The sequence below is a fragment of the Pyricularia grisea genome, assembly GCF_004355905.1.
Source record: "Pyricularia grisea strain NI907 chromosome Unknown Pyricularia_grisea_NI907_Scaffold_2, whole genome shotgun sequence".
NCBI classification, from domain to species: Eukaryota; Fungi; Ascomycota; class Sordariomycetes; order Magnaporthales; family Pyriculariaceae; genus Pyricularia; species Pyricularia grisea.
In genome coordinates this window covers 6,173,935-6,191,320 of record NW_022156717.1, presented here as the reverse complement: position 1 = coordinate 6,191,320, position 17,386 = coordinate 6,173,935, and the positions used below count along the sequence as shown (strand labels likewise).

Sequence of the window (17,386 nt, the reverse complement as noted above, 5' to 3'; positions counted from 1 at the left end):
TACCAAAGACTCCGCCTCAACTTGCATACTAATTGAAAGTATTGTCAAAACCGAGACTAGAAGAGATATGAGATAGGGAGAAAGACATCGCTTGGCAGAGAAGAGATGAACAAACAAATTACGACGTGACCGTTGTCCAGATAAATTAGTCACCCAAGTCCTGCGACCTGCATGTACCCGAAGCTAGCAGAGCCCCGATGCCGACTCTCAAGGGCATGGGAAAAAATATTCGTATGAAAATTGATCAAGAGCGCGCGAGGAAGAGAGCCTCCAAAGCGCTGTGCCCAGGTTGCTCTCATCCTGCTCATCGAAATGGTGGTGGGTTGGGTTGTGGCTCTAGTCATCGTCAACAAACTCCTCTCCATCGTCTATCGGCGCAAAACTGGTGTGCGCGTAGGATGCGGAGTTGTCCATACCCTCATAGTCACCCTCTTCACCTTCAGTGTCGTCGTATTCTCCATGACCAAGGGGCAATCCAGGGCTGTTGTCGTCAGCCATTTCGTCAACTGTCATGGTCTGCACCGCTTGCCGTTGCTGTTCCTCTCGGAATCCACGCTTGTGGACGCTATTGCGATGGTACAAAAGATCACGGGCGACGTTGATGGCGCCTTGAACAATTAGAGATAGATTCTCAGCACTGAGGGCATGCTGATCGCCCTTGCCAGCACGCTGCTTGGCCAGCTCGCGGGTGAAGCCATATATGAACTGGTGAATCATGTTATACTCGACTGTCTTGTCAGAGACGCGGAGGGCGTGCAGGAGAATGGTGAAGGTTTCCCTATTGAGATCATGCGCCAACTCAGGGAAGAGACTCTGATTTGAATGGGAGCGTCGAAGTTAGTATATATGCACATAATCATGGGACTGGGGAGTTAGTCGATGACTTACAGAAAATTCCGAGAGCAATGGGTCAATAGCGGTTTTGATATCCAAGCCAGGAGCTGGCGGGCTGAGACGCAATTGGAAAATCATGTTGGGCGAGTTCGAAGTGCTGGAAAGTTGACCAAGCATTGTGGTGGTATATTTGATGACATTGACATTGCTTTCGCTGTGGCAGTCCATCTTGGATACCAGTGAAATGACTTCGCGGCCCAGAGGGGTAAAGAGTTCCCCTGCCGTATTGTATTCCTTGGGGAGCTGTACGCCGGAAGACTGGATGTTCTGCATGTACCTGGAGTTGGATTGACCCAACTGATGCGGTAGTTGTAGCATCGGCTGGGTCGGCTCCACGTAGAATGGGTTTGCCTGCGGATAGTTCTGCTGTCGAGGACGAGGCTGCTGCTTCAAAGCAGGCTGCTGAAAAAATTGGCTCAATGGCTGACCGAGGTGGTTAGACAACTGACGGCGCGTTTGTGAAGGACGGGAATGTTGCTGCCAAGAATGCTGTTGCTGAGCCTTCCGAGCCTCAATGCCCCGATGAATCTTGTTTTGGTCTAACTCGTTTTGTTCCAGCAACCTGAGCTGAGCCTCATCATTCATTTGATCTATTTGATGTTTGTTTCGTGCTTCAGATAAAGTCGGGACAGGCTGCAAACACGTGTCCCATGCATTGTGTGTAGTCGCCATGACATTGGTATTATGCTCAATCCGCGGTACTGACAGGTCTCCGACTGATGGGCTGAAGGCGACTCTTCGGCTGGCAGGTGCTCGAACAGGGTTCGAATGGGGCTTGATCGCAGACCGGCCTGGCAAGCTGGCAGGGCGCATGGGCGTTGGGCTGATCATTGCGGCTGTAACATATGGGGCAGTGGGACGAAGGGTTGAGGTTGACGAGAGATAATGAGTGTGATCGTTGGCCGTACGACTGGCAACTGCAGTATGGCTATTTTCGGGTCCAAGCAGGGAGTCCGGTGAGTCCGGTGTGCCTGGAAGAGCAGAGAGGGGATAGCCGTTGTGGACAATGCCGAGTTGCTCGACTACTTCATTATTGTTATGAGTCACTGTGGCTTGTCTCCCTAATTGCTGGTCCATTTCATGATCAAGAACGGCGGTGCTAGCGTTGTCTTCTGACTCGGTTGGAGGTCGAGCTTTAGTTTTGGCTGTGTCCTTGCCCTTTGTAGCCGTTGACGATGCCGGATTGGAAGTCGTCAACTTTTTTTGCTTCTTTGATTTGGCGGAAGCTGCATTGTTTGCTTGCAATTGCGTTGTAGAACTGTCAATGTCTGGTTGTTTTCTCTTAGTACCCTGAGTTGCTTTGCCGGACTTGGCGGCAGTTGCTTGTGGCGGGTCCGCCTTGTCAGACTTGGGGGCACGAGGATTTTTGGTAGTGCTCTTGCTATCATTTGCTTTCGCCAGTTGTTTTTGACCGCCGGACGTGGCAGTGATTTTCTTAGGGGCTCCTGAAGGAGCCGCAACGCGTGCCATAGCCTTAAGAGCTTTCGCTACACCATCGTTGCCATCTTTCTCCATGGCATCCCTCAGTTTGTTGAATGTTTCCTTGAAGAAGGTGCGGCGCTCACCCACACCTTTGATATCATCTTTGCGAAAAGCACGGAAAAAGAAAACGTTGTCCGCCTTGACACTCTCTGAAATGCAGGTTCCTGAAGTGTTGTCTCTGTTGCTGAGTTTCAGCAGGGACAGGTTCTTGCCTTTGAGGTTGACTACAACTCGCAAGGCACTCTCATCTTTCGGGAGAATGCGTATCTCTTCATCAGTCGAACTGGCCACCGTTAGATCCCGCCTATGCTTCTTTCCCTGCAGCTTGGGCTTTTTCTTCTTGGGATCCTTGCTCTGGTCATCGTTGGCGTCTGCCGTGGCATCCTCAACAGGTGATTCGGCCAGGGACTCGATGGTCTCATCGCTCGGGGTCATGCCGACCCAAAGAAAGCCATAGACGCCATGGTGATCAGGGGTCTGGTGAAGCTCCTCAGGTGTTGGCTCGAGACTGGGAGTCTTTTGCACACTATCGCTGCCTGATGCAGCGTTTGCTTTGGTCGCAACGGTGAGAATAGTGCCTTTTGTCCATTTGGCCTCCACGCCATGGCAATAGGCATCGGCATTGTGACTAAAGGCAAAGTAATCCAGGCGATCAACGTCTGCTGGTCGATGCACCACTACCTGTTTGACGTGGGCAGTTGAGGTTGAAGGGATTACTGAGGGCGGCTGTTGGTCACTTTCATCAGGCTCGCTGTTTTGGGTCGCAGTGGGGTCGACATGGTCGATAGCTTCAGTTGCAGTAGGTAGAAGTTGACGGACTGACTCTTCTATGGCGTCGGCTTCGGTAGATGTATTAGGCAGCCCGAGCATGCTTGGATCGGTGGATTCCGCCATGGTTGTCCCGGCAGCTTGTGTGAAATGAGGTAGACAGTGACAAACGAGTGAACCGTTGGTGAAAGGTGAACAAGGAAAGCTTAGAGAGAAGAATTCAGTCCCGCAAGGCAGATATCTGACAGCGGGATAGGATAGGTGGGAAAAGGACAGATCAAAGGTGGCTTGACTAAGGCCTTGTGTGGCCTTGATAAATTGGAGTAATGGTAGGGAGATATGTCAATGAACAACCATCACAGACCTGCGTACACTTGGGCCTGGGGAGGTTGAATGATGAGCAGTGAGTTGCAGTCGCTACAGTTTGTCTCAAAATCCAAGTTTGTTTGTCAGTGATGGGAAATGTTAAAAGTGGGGTAAAAAACGCTGACCCAGAAGGTGCAAAGGCGGTTAGTTGGTGATCGACCTTTGAGGAAAGCGTATAGATTTCCCCTCACTTTACGGTGACTGTGAAATGGTTCACGAAAATAGAAATTGATGCAGTTAACGCTTTTTCCTTGACCACATATTCTCTTTCACCCAGTAGTTGCAGTTGCCACTCACGAGATGAGAGAGTAACTTGGATGGATGGGTTAGATATCTGAGCAAAGAATGATTTTATGCCCACTTCGAAATAGACATTTGGCCTAGAAATTCTGATGAGACTTTAAGTTGCCAATTGGAGACATTTTTTAACACTTTATTCGTCTTCCCTCGGGTCTCTGTGCTAGGTATGACGATTTAACAATGGATTTGGATTTTGGTCACCTTCACGGGTCTCACGTGACATAATTTACCCATTTCTGTCTTGTTCTTATGCCAAGACGACATTTTGTGCCTCTTCCACCCAAAACGAGGGGTGCAGCTTTCTCTCTTGAACTTGTGCTGAGCAGTAAAACCTTTACAATAGCATATCTGCGAAACAATCAGGGGACCGCAGCTACACTTCTTGAGTTCATAACTACACGTCATTCCTGACAAACCCCACAATATCCACGACTTTGATTGCCCTCTAATCAACCCCGAGATGTACTGCGAGGTTTGCATCGCGGCATTTCGCGATCGGGTGGACGGCTTTTTGGAGCTTGGCTCGCAAATATCCATCGCTCATCACAAAACATTTCAATCTTTCAAAAATTCATCCGCTCTGGGCTGCGTAATTTGCCACTATCTTTGGCGTGAGCTGGTGGCCAACACATCTTTCTGCAAATTGGTCGAAAGCTGGATCAACACGGGGTTGGACCAGATTCCTATATGCACCAAGGTCGACCCCCAGGATCCAGAATCTGCCGAGCGCGAGTTGCTCAATTATGCCACCAACATCTTCCTGTGGAAGGCGGACGAGGATGACGATGAACCGTTGAGGTTCCAGGTAAAGTTGAACTACCGACCAACGGAAGCAGCCACAAGCATGTCTTCCTCTTATGATATTTTCTTCCTGGATCCTGTTACTGGTGAGTCGGCATCTGGATTTCGGAGTAGTTAATTCAAAGCTTTACGGGAGGTTCTCGCTAAAACCTTGCTCATGTTGCAACATCTACTCTTTGCCCACTAGACAAGACAAACAAATACAAAGTCTTTGGAGACAGCACTTCGAGTGAATCTAGTCTCCAAAAGGCAAAAGTCTGGATGCAAGATTGTATGAGCAACCACAAAGCATGTGGCAAGGGAAATACTGGTAGTTGGGCGCCTACTCGTATCCTGGATCTGGACCCTTACGGTGGCGGAGGTGGAAACATCCGATTGATAGTTCCTGCCGACGAATGCAAAGACTCTTTAGGGCCATATGCATCTCTCAGCTATATCTGGGGTGGTCAGGAATCCATGCGACTGACCAGCAATAACATTGCCTCTTTTCGTCAAGGCATCGAAGGAACTCTGTTGCCCAAAACATTCCAAGAAGCAATCCAAGTGTGCCAACACTTCTCCATCCGGTACATTTGGATAGACGCATTGTGTATCCTCCAGGATAGCCACGAGGATTGGCTTTCGGAGGCAGCAAAGATGGACAAGGTCTACGCTCACAGCCACCTCACGATCGCGGCCGCAGCGTCACACAACCCCGCGCATGGTCTCTTCCGCAATCGTGACCCTGTTTTAGTCAGTCCTGCAGATAATCCCATTTCGGTTGACATCACTAGCGTCTACGAGCCATGGTCGGATGACGAGGTCTTTAGAGATCAGGACTTCTCGTATAACGTTGCGTACCCCCTGTTCGGCACCCCCCCTGTTCGGCACCCTGAAAATCTAACAACGAAATGCCTACTTTTATAAGCTGATTTAAATATAAAATTATCAACGGACAAAAATACAATCGTTTTCACGCTTCTCCGGTTCATTAACCTCTTCTTCATCAGCTAAAGGTTCCAAATTTTCTATATCCTTTTCCTGCAATCCAATAATGTTCTGTTTGTTAACCAAAAGCTCGTTTGGATCCGGAACCACCCTCCTCCTTTTAACCGGCCGTATTGCCTCCAGTTGTGCTTCCAATAAGCTGATTTTTTGCTGGGCGCTAGCCAAAAGGGTATCTTTAGCTTCGAAGCTTTTTTGGACTTTTGCAAATAAAAGACGTGAAGTAGCGTTGGTTTTGTTGGATTGGGAAAGTTTTTGCAGTTGAAATCGGACATCTCGGGTCGTTTTAGGGGTTTTCCAAATAAGTAAAGACGGGTCGTTAATTTTTTGGGCTGGGCTTTCCGGTGTTTTATCCCTTTGCAAACCGTTGTTTTTATCTTTTATAACGTTGGCATTGCTATTTTCTAACAAAAAAGGGCTTAAAAGTGGTTTAACCAAGTTTACCGGCCATAACCCCGTTGTACGCCAACCAGATTGAATGGTTTTTGCTATAAATGCTTTTAATCTGGCTTTTCGATAACAAAGTAGGAAATTTCGTTTTCCAATAATTGTTGAACAGCAAAATTGGCTAACAAATCCAAGTTGACGTCGATAAGCTTCTTTTAACGGCCCAAAAACCGATAGATCCAATGGTTGGAGAACGTGTGACGAATGAGGGGGTAAATATAGGAGTTGAATATTGTTTTGCAAGCAAAGAAGCATAAATTCGTCCGTTATATGTGATCCATGGCCATCCAAAACTAATAACCGCTTTTCAGGGGTTAAAGGTTGGGTATACGGAATAAACACTTTTTTTAACCATTCGATAGCCGTTTCGTTATTTGTCCACCCGTTTTCGGTTGCGTGAAATTTCCAATTATCGAAAAGGCTTAAATCCGTCGGAAACCATTGTTGTTGTACGTTTTTTCCCTTAAATATAACAAGGGGAGGGAGGGCAACGCCCGTAGCCGATATACATTCGATTATAGTCGTCCAACCCCGCGTTCCGGGCTCTTTCCGTTGCAACGGCCGGATCCCGTTAAGCCCTAATACCAGGCCGTTAGATCCTTTACCTTCCATTATACCGGTTTCGTCCATATTCCAACGGTTTTCCGGTTTAATAGCGTTAATAACCGGGTTCGTAATATAAAGCCACCAAGATTTAATTACCTCCGTAGTAGCGCCATTAACCCGGGCGTTATCTATTCGACGGGGCCTTTGGGTCTTAAGGATTGGATAACGAGCCAAAAAACGAGTTATCCAACGTTTTCCAAGGCCTTTTGTCTCTCCGGCGGCTTGAAGAATTCGTTCGGCAAAAAAGCGTAATTCTTGATGCGTTGGCGGAAGCCCTAAAGCTGTTTGGGTAAGTACCCAATCAGCCAAATGCTTTTCCTGTTCCGTAGAAAGCCTTTGAAAAGGGCTTTGTGCTTTTTTATAAGCTTGAGAACCTTTAAGTCGACTTTGAAGTGTAGACCTAGGTATTCCCCATTTTCGGGAGGTTTTTGCAATTGGATTGCCATTATTGACGTCGTTAATTGCAGATATAAGCTGTTTTTCAGTATATTGCTTCATTGGAAAATGGAGAATCAAGATTAGAAAAAAGTAAATCCAAAAGTGAAAGATTCATCGAGATATTTATAATAGAAGTTGGAGGATAAAAATAAAAGTGTTGTTATTTTTGGGTGCCGAACAGGGGGGGTGCCGAACAGGGGGTACGCAACGTTAACCAGCAAAAGTTGGCCACGTTCTATACAGTGCCAAAAGACGAGATCCTTCGAAGCCCCCTCACTCAGCGCGGGTGGTGCTTCCAAGAGAGACTTCTCTCTCCAAGACTGCTCGGATTCGGCCAGGAGCAAATCTACTGGGAATGCATGCAAACCTCTGCAGTTGAGAGCGGGTGTCCAGTCAGGACCTGGCCAAAAACTTCGACATCAGACTTGAAGGCGCTCTTTCGCAACCCTGGTGATGGAGTATTGCTCGAGATGGAAGACGAAAGCAAAAGGGATCCTTATCGTCTCTGGGGAGAAATAGTCGAGATGTATTGCAAGACTCGACTCACCAAGCAGATCGATCGCCTCATTGCCCTATCAGGCCTTGCGAAAGCCTACTCTGCCTACATAAACGATACATATGTCGGCGGAATGTGGAAGAAAAGCCTGGAAACTGAGCTGATGTGGTCAAAGGAGCATGATATTGGGGAGCTAACCACAAGTGCGGACTACATCGCCCCCTCGTTTTTTTGGGCGTCTGCATCTCTTCCCTGCAACCTCACAATCGAACCGGAGGTGAAGCTGCGACTCCCTGTAATGTTCAAGGTTCTTGATCTACAGTTAATCTATGCTACAGAAGACACGACAGGCGGCCTAACCGGGGGCCATATCGACTTAAGCGGCACCGTTGTGGAGGTCAGACTTTCTGCTGGAGCATACAAGGGCTGGGATACCATCAAGTTGCTGGACCGCACGGGGGAGCCGATTCAGTCTTCCACGGGCAGAAGTACCGATGTATACTTCTTCCTCCCAGATCGTATGCTGAAAGTCGACGTGGAAGAAGAAAAGACCCGGCGATTTTATGTCTTCCTCGGTTACCAGTTTCTCACTTATAACGACGCCGCTTCCGGGGTATCCTGGGAAGCAGCTGACTCGAAGCCAGCACGTCGAGCTGAGCGGAACTGCAGCTGGATTCTGCTGGAAGCAGTGCCCAATCAGCAAGGAGTCTATCGACGACTGGGCATGGTGCACACATACCAGGACTTTTTGGAGAAGGATGGAGAGGAATTTGGCGCTTCAAGACACGTGATTAATCTTGGTACTCTAGGTGATGAAGTGCCTAACCGTGGCAGGGATGGAGACAAGTACATCATCCGCATCGTGTAATAGGTAGTCTATGAGTATGATGAGAATCATGGGATCAAGTCACTGGCAGTCCGCATGTCCCGTTTTCAGCGTAAAGCGAGCGATGAAATAGATAGATATTGATAAAGCTCCTGCGCAAACAAAGTCAGGTTTTCCTTGGGAACACGTTTTTGACTGTTTAAAAGGCTTGAGCTAGGGCTTTCAAGATCTCCACTCAGCCTACTATATGAGCTACGGCCCGATCCTTTGTCCTAAGCTTTCCACCTGTCGCGAATTCATCTCAAAGACGCCACTGACTAGCAAGGAAACCCACTTACACCGGTGTACCCGGTTCGCAGCCGACAGGCTTTCAAGCTCTTGAAGTTCGAAAACTGTAAACAGATAGTCTCAACGGGTACTCCGGGGAAGTCGCTGCCAATATTGTCAGCGATAATAGTCTTGGCATGGGACATGACCCAGAAAGGCGTTCTCATGACTAGATTATCGATACTAGAATTGACTGGAAAGAAGATGACGGGATCCTTGCTCGAGCAGCGCAGTTTCTCAGTTATGATGCACCCCTTGGTCCCTTTCTTGTTTTGCCATCATTAGAAACCAGATTACGGTATAGGTGATAGTGCAATCTGTATGCCAGCTAAATTCGGCACCATAACTCCAGCATTTATTGTCAAACAACAACAATTCTTTTATCCAGCTCTACGCATGCTAATCAGCGGCTCTATGCGTTCCTCCAATCTTAGGTGTTTGAGTGATTCTTCTGCTCGCAAAGTCAAAATTTGCCTTTGGGGCTGGCTTACTCTGATTGTACTTCCTCCCCTTTATATCCGGGAGAAGCATCACAACTGACCAAGGCGAGGGATGCGACTAGGTGAAGAGCCGAAAAAGGGAAATCAAAGACTGAAAATGCATGATGAGGACATTTTGGTTGAAATCCGGTTGAAACTTGAAGCCTGATGGTTTTTAAGACAGTTTTGGCATTAAAAATCAGGGAAGTCTAAGAACGTATAAAAAGTCAAGAGATGTTTAGAGAGAGATTGTTATGACAACTTAGTTTGTAGTGTCAAGTGTTGAATTGAGTCCATTGGGAAATTAAAAACTTGCTGATGGGTGGCTCAGGACTTGGCTCCATGAAACACGAGTTAGTACTACTCTGCAACTTAAACAATAGCTCAAAAGAAATAAAGAAATACTGGTCAAAAATTCAAGCCACCCCAGTGAGCCTTGAGTGTGTTCATTGCTGTGTGAGGAGAGACTCACCCTGGACTATGGGAAAGCTGCCGGGTAATACAACTACTTCATTCTTATAGGATTGTCCCCGTCATTGGTGCAAATAACCTGATTAGAAAGCTTTTTATTGTCGTCATAGGCCGTTGTCTGCAGGATACATCTGATAAGGGAAGTTCCATTCTGAAGGCTTACAGATAAATCCTCCCCGATTCGACCACACTTTTACGACCATGTGCCATTTGAAAACGAGATATATTGGAAGCCCATCCCAAAGGGCACTAAGAGGTTTGCTGCCGGTTATAGAATTGGAACATTCCTTTGCAGTTGTTCGGCTTAATCACTCAACATCAAGATTATGATGCTACATATGACGTCTCATAAAAAACTAGGTTGCCTTTCCTCAGCAAGTTTCAAAGTCTTTGCCGTCTTGGAGATTATATTAATCAATGGAGTGTAGGTCGTCGCTGGCGCTGGTAGGGGCCATTGGTGTTCATCGTTTATTCTGTGGTCAGCTGGCCAACGGTTAGTTCTTTTCAGCTCAGCAGGTCTGTGGTATTGAGCGCCTACCGGCCTCTTGACCTCAAAAGGCCGACTACACTTCTGTGAGAGTCAGTCTCACAGCGACGTCTTACTTCTGTCTAGCGAATATCTGTTCCAAAGGTCAGGTTTTGCCAATAAGCATCTGGCGCTTTCGATGTGCTACTTACCAGTGTAGTATGTTTTTAGCAGGGCAAGCATGCAAGCCCAATATAGAGACCGAAGCATCTCGCATCAGAGGCCATAATAGATACAGTGGGGAACCATCCTCAAGTGAAATAGAAATCTATATTGTGGTTTGCTATTGTTATTTGTTGTTTTCCTATCCAACAACATTCAAAGATGCAGGCAAATAAACAAATGTAGCAAAAGGCTCCCCAATTGCTGCAAACCCTGTTGAAGTGCATTCCTTCTAAATTCAAAAGATATTGCTCACAGCCACTTGTCAGTGCCAGTGTGCGAAAAGTACTTTCCACCCTTGGCCTCGATGGTGGATTCGTCAAGTATCTTCAGCAGCTGAGCGGCCGAGTCCGAGGCAGACTTGGGGCCACTCCATTCGGGCTGGTACTTTTTGAAGATGGCCTGCATGTTGCCCATTGCGGCTTGCTGTCCTTCGTTCACTGAGAAGGCGGAGAAGAAAAACATTAATGTGTTAGCAAAATGAACGGATTATTGCAAAGCAGTTCCCTTCTGTAACCTCGGATCTGTGAACAAAAAGATGTATAGAAAAGAAAAGAGAAAAAAGAAGACATACAGCCCGAATAGTCAAGGGTGTCCACGGTGCCGGGGCACACGCTTATAAACAGAACGCCGTCCTTGGCGTAGCGGGCGTGGAACTTGCCCGTGATCATGTTGTGGGCGGCCTTGCTGGCCGCGTACGCGACACTTGCATCGAGTCCGTATTCAGTTACGAGAGACAGGTCGGCGTGTCCAGACGAAACCGACAGCACCTTCTTCTTCTCGCCCTTGAGGATCAAAGGAGTGAAGAGGGAGTAGAGGTTGAAGTTGCCAACGACGTTGGTCTCGAGTGAGTCGCGGAGGTATTTTACTGCGCCTTCGACGCCATTGTATTTGACGCTGGGTGTATGTTAGCCTTTTCATGTGCAGTCACCAAAGGGGTTTATTTGCCAACTTAAAGTCTCGAGACGAAAAATAACGCTCTCTTTTGTTACTTTCTTTTTTTTTTTTTTTTGAAAGAGGACAAGAACAAACTTACTAATTCTCAACGTCGTACACATCAGTAAAGCCCATCATGGCGCCATTGGCAATGAGATAGTCAAGGCTTCCACCAGTCAGCTCTGCCGTCTGCTTGGCAGCACGCTCAAGTGCAGCATAGTCCACCAGATCGGCCTGAATTATGGTGATGTTGCTGCGGTCCTTGAGCTCGTCGGCTACGCGCTTGTCAACCGTGGCCTTGTCTCGGACGAGGCCGACAACCTTGTTCTCCTGCGACCTAGAGGCGTTTTCCAGGAGTGCCCACTGTGAATAGAGGTCAGCTCAAGGATAAGTCGAGCGAGGTGGTTTGTCAAAGGTGAATCAACAAGAAAACTTACACCAATGCCCCTAGAGGCTCCTGTGATGACGTAGGAAGGCATTTGGTGGTTTGAGTGGGTGTGTGTGCGTGTAAGTGTGTTCAATGTATGAATAGTATATGCGAATGCGGTTGATGCAGGATGATCTGAGATGCTTGCTGTCCTGGTAACTTGTGATGTAACTCATAGGGACTTGACCTCCTTTAATACTTTTCTCCCTTTCGCTAAAATATATGCTGACACTAACACTTAGATTCCAGGGTAGTGTATATATCGTCTGCAACTCTGATTTGCTATTTGCCCGCTTCAATGTCGTCAGCGCACACCTATGCGCTTCTATGCTTACGAGAGATTTCCAGGAAGAGCGTGGTGGGTGTGGGCAAGCCAAAATTTGGCCAAGCCAGCTAGACCAAAACTAGACATTGGGATTTCGAGGGGTAACTTAACGGTAGGTAAACAAGGCATGCAGTGCTGACAGATCCATCAAGGTCGATGAACCCTATCCAATCAAGAACCAAACATCACTCCCCCATGCGCGCGGATAGTTGCCAAAATTCCTTTGAATCTATTCCATCCCCGGTCGTCTTACAAAACCGTGAAATTAGTCAGCTGGCTGCCGAACAATCTTGGACAAAGGCAACTACATGCGAAAGGAATGTTTCTCTCCTTTTGTTTGCTGTATGTAGCCTGCAGGCATCATTACAAATCTCGCCACTCTCAACCCACAAGCATAAAATCAAACATTCAACTTTCCGCGACTAAAAGGCATATTGTATTATTGATCTCGCATCTACTGGTTTCAGGAAAACTATGGGTCAAGTCAAAATAAATCGAGCATGCGGGACCTGTAGAGGTAGGTCGCTTGAGACCTGAACCAACCCGGGAAAATGGACGCGGACTATCGGGACTAACAAACGCCCCCCTCGGACCAATTTCAGATCGCCGGATCGCTTGCGACCGGGGAGTCCCTACGTGCAGCCAATGCATGCGATCTAAGCGGGAATGTCAAGGGTACAGTCTAAGGCTGTCTTGGCCAACCGTAACCGGTGACTGCCGTCGCGCAATCGTGGCCGACATCCGCCCGCGATCAGATAGGGCCGCTCTGATGAAGCTTCGACCTGGCCGGTTGGATCTGGTACGCGCTGGAAACCACGATGTTGAACTACACTACCGGTTACTAGCTGCTTCGAGGTCAAAGGCCGGCGCGAGATTGTTGCTGTACCGTCGTGAGAACTGGCCTGTCGTGCCCTCGCCTGCAAAAAGGCCATCACAGATGCAAGATTGGCATCTTCTATCGTACTGTACGTACCTAACACGGTAATACCTGATTTCATAAACTTTGACTTGCACTAAAAAAATTCCTTCCCATCTCCGCAAAGTCCACGAGGTCGCATCCCATACCCTCTCCACCTTCCTCTCGGGGCCCGAACATGGCCTGGGCGGGATCCTGACACGGATCGGCTTCGCCGACGACTCTCCATCATCTCAAGCCGTCCTCCGGGCCTTACTGGCCCTCTCATCCCTGCAGCGCCACGGCCCCAACGAGCGCGCCATGGAGCTCAAGGTGTCTGCGATCGGGGCCCTGGCCGCGGCGGCTAAAATTGGACCCAACACCCCGGCTCAGGTCCTGCAGCACGTTGCGGCGGGGATGCTGCTCTGCTCGTACGAAGTCAACACTGCCTCGTGCACCTCGGAGCAGTGGCTAGTCTACATCTCGGGCATCAAGCGGGTGCTCACTTCCGGGCTGGTGGAGAAGGCCGTCGCCGCCCGCGACCCCGACTGGCTGCCGCTCGTGGGCTGGATGCTCTACCACGACTCGCTGTCCCGCTTCACTCTCCGCCACTGGCGCCGCGACGGCGATGCAAAGGTGCCTCTGCCGCTGTTTTTCTCCTTCTCGCAGAGCCTGCCCGAGCAGGAGCAGCTGCTCCGAGAGGCGGCGCCGTGGGCCGTCAAGCCGATCGAGTGGCAGACCGAAATCCTCGACATTGTCGACAAGTGGCCCGCCTACCAGCGCACCATGAGCACAATCGAGCGGCAGGCATACAAGCGCCGTGTCCGGCGTATCGACGAGGTCATACGGCAGGAGCTGGTGGATCCCAAGTGTCCGGCCACAGGCACGGAGATCCCGCCAATGTCCTCCCCTTTCATCGGCTGCTGGCCGCTCTACCCGCTCTCGCTAATCATCTACCTCCACCGCGGGACTGAGGGCATGGCGGCCACGTGCATCGAGGACGACGTGTCGACGGCGTTCAGCCACCTGGTGAGCAAGTCTGTGTGCGATCGGCAGTTCCCGCTCTTTATCATCGGCTGTGAGGCGCGGACCGATGAGCAACGGACCGCCGTGCTGGACCTGATGGCGCGCAGCGAGAAGCTCAAGTCGTCCAGGTCCGTCGGGCACGTGCGGCTGCTGCTCGAGGCAGCGTGGGCACAGGATGACCTGTTAGCCGAGGGCCGGAAGCTCGATTACATCCTAAAGCTGAGTGGCGTCATCAATCTAGCCATGATACCACCTAGTTTTGCCTGAAAAGGGGTTGGAATTGAATCTGGCACGGGTACTCGGCCCTGGCCTGTATAGCTCTGCACTTGAATGTTCTCTGTAGAATAATAACTTTGCTTAGATGCTTACATTTGAAAGAAGCCACTTTGACGAATTGGACCAAACCTTCACCCCGTTTTCCTTCACTTTCGCCTGACCGGAAATCGTAAAGAGCTAAAGTCAGAGTTCGTTTTCGAAAAGCTTCCCCGATCAGTATATGCGACATAAACTGCAGAATAATAAAGTTCTTTCTTTCTTCTTTTTGTCATGCATACTTTGTTTGATAGCATAGGGAGGCTGACCGAAGCTATATCAATTCACAGACTCTCTTGTTGAACTTGGCACTTTGATCTTGAACTAGCGTCGATTCGCCTTATGCATCATTCTCCCTATCTACCTACCATATACCTTAAAGACACTCGGCTGGAACCTTGTTCTTAAAGTTTATTGCCAATCCTAGTATTTAACGAAAACACCTCACTGTCACTCGGCTGATTTGATTTGGCAAAGTTGCGAATACCAACGAGAGCATTTTACTTATTTCAAGGCCATTCCCCTATGTTCTTTTCAATTTTCTAACTGAGATTTACAACTCACAACAAGCTTTCAGAATTCATTTCTCCAACTCCTTCTCATTTTGTTCAACTCTGTCGTTACCTTTTAACTTTCCGAGCTCTACTATTCAGTAACCCAGTACCCGGTATCAAATTCGCAACCAATAATCCTTATTCAACTTTTCATTCATTGTATCAAACCAAAAAAGCTGGTACTCGAAAACAGGAAGGTCATGCAGATGCCAACGCTTTCCGCCCCGGTCATCATCGCATTTTTATCTTTGGCAAGCGAGGTCGTTGCTTGGGAATGGTGCACCGTGACAGTCTTCTACCAAGGCAGGACTAGCGGATACCCACTGCCAACAGCAAAAAAAGTTGGGATTGTACAAAGTTTCCCTGGGGAAGGGAAGGGATATGCTGACTACCAGTATATTCTGGATGAAAATTGCGACTGGAAGGAGCATGGTCGTCCTTGGCTGACAGGGATGAGACTTGAGACAGTACCTTTTGTCGCTAAACAAAAGTATGAATAGCTTCCTTGAAATTTTGATCAGTATTGGTTTGCGTTTTTGCACTGCAAAAGTTGATCGAATAAAAGGTGATCGAATTAGCCCTATTCACCTATAAAGGGGCCATCCGATCTCATACAGACTCTAGAGCCTACTTTGTAATTCAATCCAATTCGATTATTAATTTACTAGAATAAATAGCACTTCGGACACATTTCACCATTGCTTTACCCTTGTGTTAGCAACTCGTCATTTGTCTCCCCCATCTATTCAAGAATCGTTTCTAGCGATGCCTCGAAAGGTATAAGGTTTTCGCCGAGTTCAAGATTTCTTTTCATTATCTCGTAAACTAAAAAAGAAATTCCATTTATACTTACTTCCCTTGCACGCCCAATACTCGTGCAGCTATGAATGATTTGGATCCTGAGTCAAGGTGTGCCCATTCCGCTTTAACCCTATTTTTAAAACGGTAATGCCCTATGATATTTTTACCCCAGGTGATTCCCATTCACCCTAATTGGGTCTGCAGCTTGACAGGGCTTTACTTGTGCAGGACAGTCCTGTGGCCATTTAAAATCCTTTTTTCTCTTTCCCTCTTCCCGTCGATTGTAGAGCATATCTCGAGAAATTTTATTAAATTATTCTCCTTATCCATCCATGCTCATGCGTTCTCTCTTAATCCACAAACAAGTCGCAATTAAACAACGTACAAAAAGATAAATGTTTTGATTTATTCTGTCAACCCTTTCATTTTCAATCGAATCAATACAAATGAAGCTCAACGCCCTTTTCGCCGCAGCCTTCATCGCCCTTTTCGCCCCAGGCGTCATCGCCTTGTGGGATTTGCTACCGTCCGCAGAGCAAGTTGGCAAATTGGTACCATCGGCAGAGCAAATTGGCAAATGGGTACTATCAAAAGAGCAGATTGATGCCCTCTTCTTCTATCAGTGCCAGGTTACTATATACTACCCGGGGGCGGAGAGAGGAAAGTTGCTGAAGTACCTTGCGGAACCGGGAGAACCAATTCCTCTGCCCAAGTTCCAGGGCAAACTTTATTACGCCATTTCCGACTCTGGTTGCAAATATAGGGAGTACTCTAAGGGTGATCCCTGGCCTAAAGGGCTCAAAGTGAGTGGGCGTCTTGTAGACCCGAAAAGACAAAAATTGAATTAGTTTACACAAGATGATTTAAGAAGGGTTACAAGGCGTTCGCGGCATTTTAGCTGCTCTCGAGATCTTGTTTGTGGGAACCAAGAGGAGTATAACTTCAAATACAGCAATTGAACTCAGACACGCGGTAGAATGCGTGAAGCCAAGTTACCTTTAAGAGACAGAATTGATAATGAAAAGAAAAAATGTGACTCATAACTTCCAGCACTGATGGTTCTTTTTGTGAGCCTGTTAACAGAATTGCACATGAAGTATGGAAGAGCTTGGAACTACTTACACATTTCCAATGGCAGCATGGTGCGTCTTTGGGTGGATTGTTGCTTGAACTCTAATCAAATGACACAGCAAATGGATTGCTAACTGGGCCTAGGTGCAACGCCATAGGCAAGCGCAAGATTGTCCTCCAAGTTGAATCAGGCAGGGTTGCTGGGAGGCCGGGTGCTCTTCCGGATCAAGGCAACCTCGTCGAGGCGCTTGGTGCTCCACCACTCGTTCAAAAATACACATTCCCTTTTCGGTATCTCCTGCTTCAAAGTGCATTGGTCCTAACTCGCCCAGCGTAACGACGTTCAAACAGCCCCCTTCACTCAGCTCGGTTTTGGCGAATTCGAGTCCTCCCTGAAGGAGCCCAAGGACTTCGTCTTGCCTATCCTACTGCTTATATGCTGCTGCCGTTTGTCGCGTTATTATGAGGCGTAGTTTGTTTTGTCTTGGAAGTGTTTTCCTTGACCAATGCAGAGCGTATTGGAAATAGCGGATTGCTTTGTTTGGTCTGGGAAGATCGAGTTGAACTGTACCCATGAGCCAAAACAGGAGAAGTTATCTGCCGAAAGCGCCTCGGCCTCACCTCCTAGGAATCGAAACAATCTCCACGATGTGCACTGCCTCTTTT

The 17,386-nt window shown here is 48.0% G+C and overlaps 6 protein-coding genes across 6 annotated transcripts; 4 read left to right on the top strand and 2 right to left on the bottom strand.

Annotated features, from left to right (window-relative positions):
- Nucleotides 1–336: 336 nt before the first annotated feature.
- On the bottom strand, nucleotides 337–3,270 carry PgNI_04413 (uncharacterized protein; the record flags this gene model as incomplete). Its single annotated transcript, XM_031124460.1, has 3 exons — nucleotides 337–813; nucleotides 889–1,527; nucleotides 1,738–3,270. The coding sequence occupies 3 exons, from the start codon at nucleotides 3,268–3,270 to the stop codon at nucleotides 337–339; spliced, it is 2,649 nt and encodes an 882-aa protein (XP_030985620.1).
- A 1,000-nt stretch (nucleotides 3,271–4,270) lies between these two features.
- Nucleotides 4,271–8,450, top strand: PgNI_04412 (uncharacterized protein; the record flags this gene model as incomplete). The annotated part of the gene is made up of 3 exons (XM_031124459.1): nucleotides 4,271–4,697; nucleotides 4,799–5,385; nucleotides 7,368–8,450. 3 exons carry the CDS (start codon nucleotides 4,271–4,273, stop codon nucleotides 8,448–8,450), a joined length of 2,097 nt encoding a protein of 698 aa, XP_030985619.1.
- Nucleotides 8,451–10,443: 1,993 nt separating this feature from the next.
- Nucleotides 10,444–11,872, bottom strand: PgNI_04411 (uncharacterized protein). Its single transcript, XM_031124458.1, has 4 exons — nucleotides 11,747–11,872; nucleotides 11,410–11,672; nucleotides 10,948–11,270; nucleotides 10,444–10,813 (listed from the first exon to the last, which is right to left on the bottom strand). Exons 1-4 carry the CDS (start codon nucleotides 11,786–11,788, stop codon nucleotides 10,626–10,628), a joined length of 816 nt encoding a protein of 271 aa, XP_030985618.1. The 5' UTR covers nucleotides 11,789–11,872; the 3' UTR covers nucleotides 10,444–10,625.
- A 539-nt stretch (nucleotides 11,873–12,411) lies between these two features.
- PgNI_04410 (uncharacterized protein) lies at nucleotides 12,412–14,433 on the top strand. Its single transcript, XM_031124457.1, has 3 exons — nucleotides 12,412–12,578; nucleotides 12,664–13,026; nucleotides 13,105–14,433. Exons 1-3 carry the CDS (start codon nucleotides 12,536–12,538, stop codon nucleotides 14,247–14,249), a joined length of 1,551 nt encoding a protein of 516 aa, XP_030985617.1. The 5' UTR covers nucleotides 12,412–12,535; the 3' UTR covers nucleotides 14,250–14,433.
- Nucleotides 14,434–15,048: 615 nt separating this feature from the next.
- On the top strand, nucleotides 15,049–15,348 carry PgNI_04409 (uncharacterized protein; the record flags this gene model as incomplete). Its single annotated transcript, XM_031124456.1, has 1 exon — nucleotides 15,049–15,348. One exon carries the CDS (start codon nucleotides 15,049–15,051, stop codon nucleotides 15,346–15,348), a length of 300 nt encoding a protein of 99 aa, XP_030984412.1.
- A 747-nt stretch (nucleotides 15,349–16,095) lies between these two features.
- On the top strand, nucleotides 16,096–16,547 carry PgNI_04408 (uncharacterized protein; the record flags this gene model as incomplete). Its single annotated transcript, XM_031124455.1, has 2 exons — nucleotides 16,096–16,452; nucleotides 16,521–16,547. The coding sequence occupies 2 exons, from the start codon at nucleotides 16,096–16,098 to the stop codon at nucleotides 16,545–16,547; spliced, it is 384 nt and encodes a 127-aa protein (XP_030984413.1).
- Nucleotides 16,548–17,386: the final 839 nt, after the last annotated feature.

Bases quoted from the DNA above. Each gene is read 5' to 3' on its own strand.
- PgNI_04411 (XM_031124458.1), bottom strand. From the start codon at position 11,788: ATGCCTTCCTACGTCATCACAGGAGCCTCTAGGGGCATTGGT. The intron at 11,271-11,409 runs GTAAGTTTGTTC...ACATACACCCAG, and splicing joins GTGTACGACGTTGAGAATTA to CGTCAAATACAATGGCGTCG. The intron at 10,814-10,947 runs GTATGTCTTCTT...CCGCCTTCTCAG, and splicing joins CACCCTTGACTATTCGGGCT to TGAACGAAGGACAGCAAGCC.
- PgNI_04410 (XM_031124457.1), top strand. From the start codon at position 12,536: ATGGGTCAAGTCAAAATAAATCGAGCATGCGGGACCTGTAGAG. The intron at 12,579-12,663 runs GTAGGTCGCTTG...GACCAATTTCAG, and splicing joins AGCATGCGGGACCTGTAGAG to ATCGCCGGATCGCTTGCGAC. The intron at 13,027-13,104 runs GTACGTACCTAA...ATCTCCGCAAAG, and splicing joins TTGGCATCTTCTATCGTACT to TCCACGAGGTCGCATCCCAT.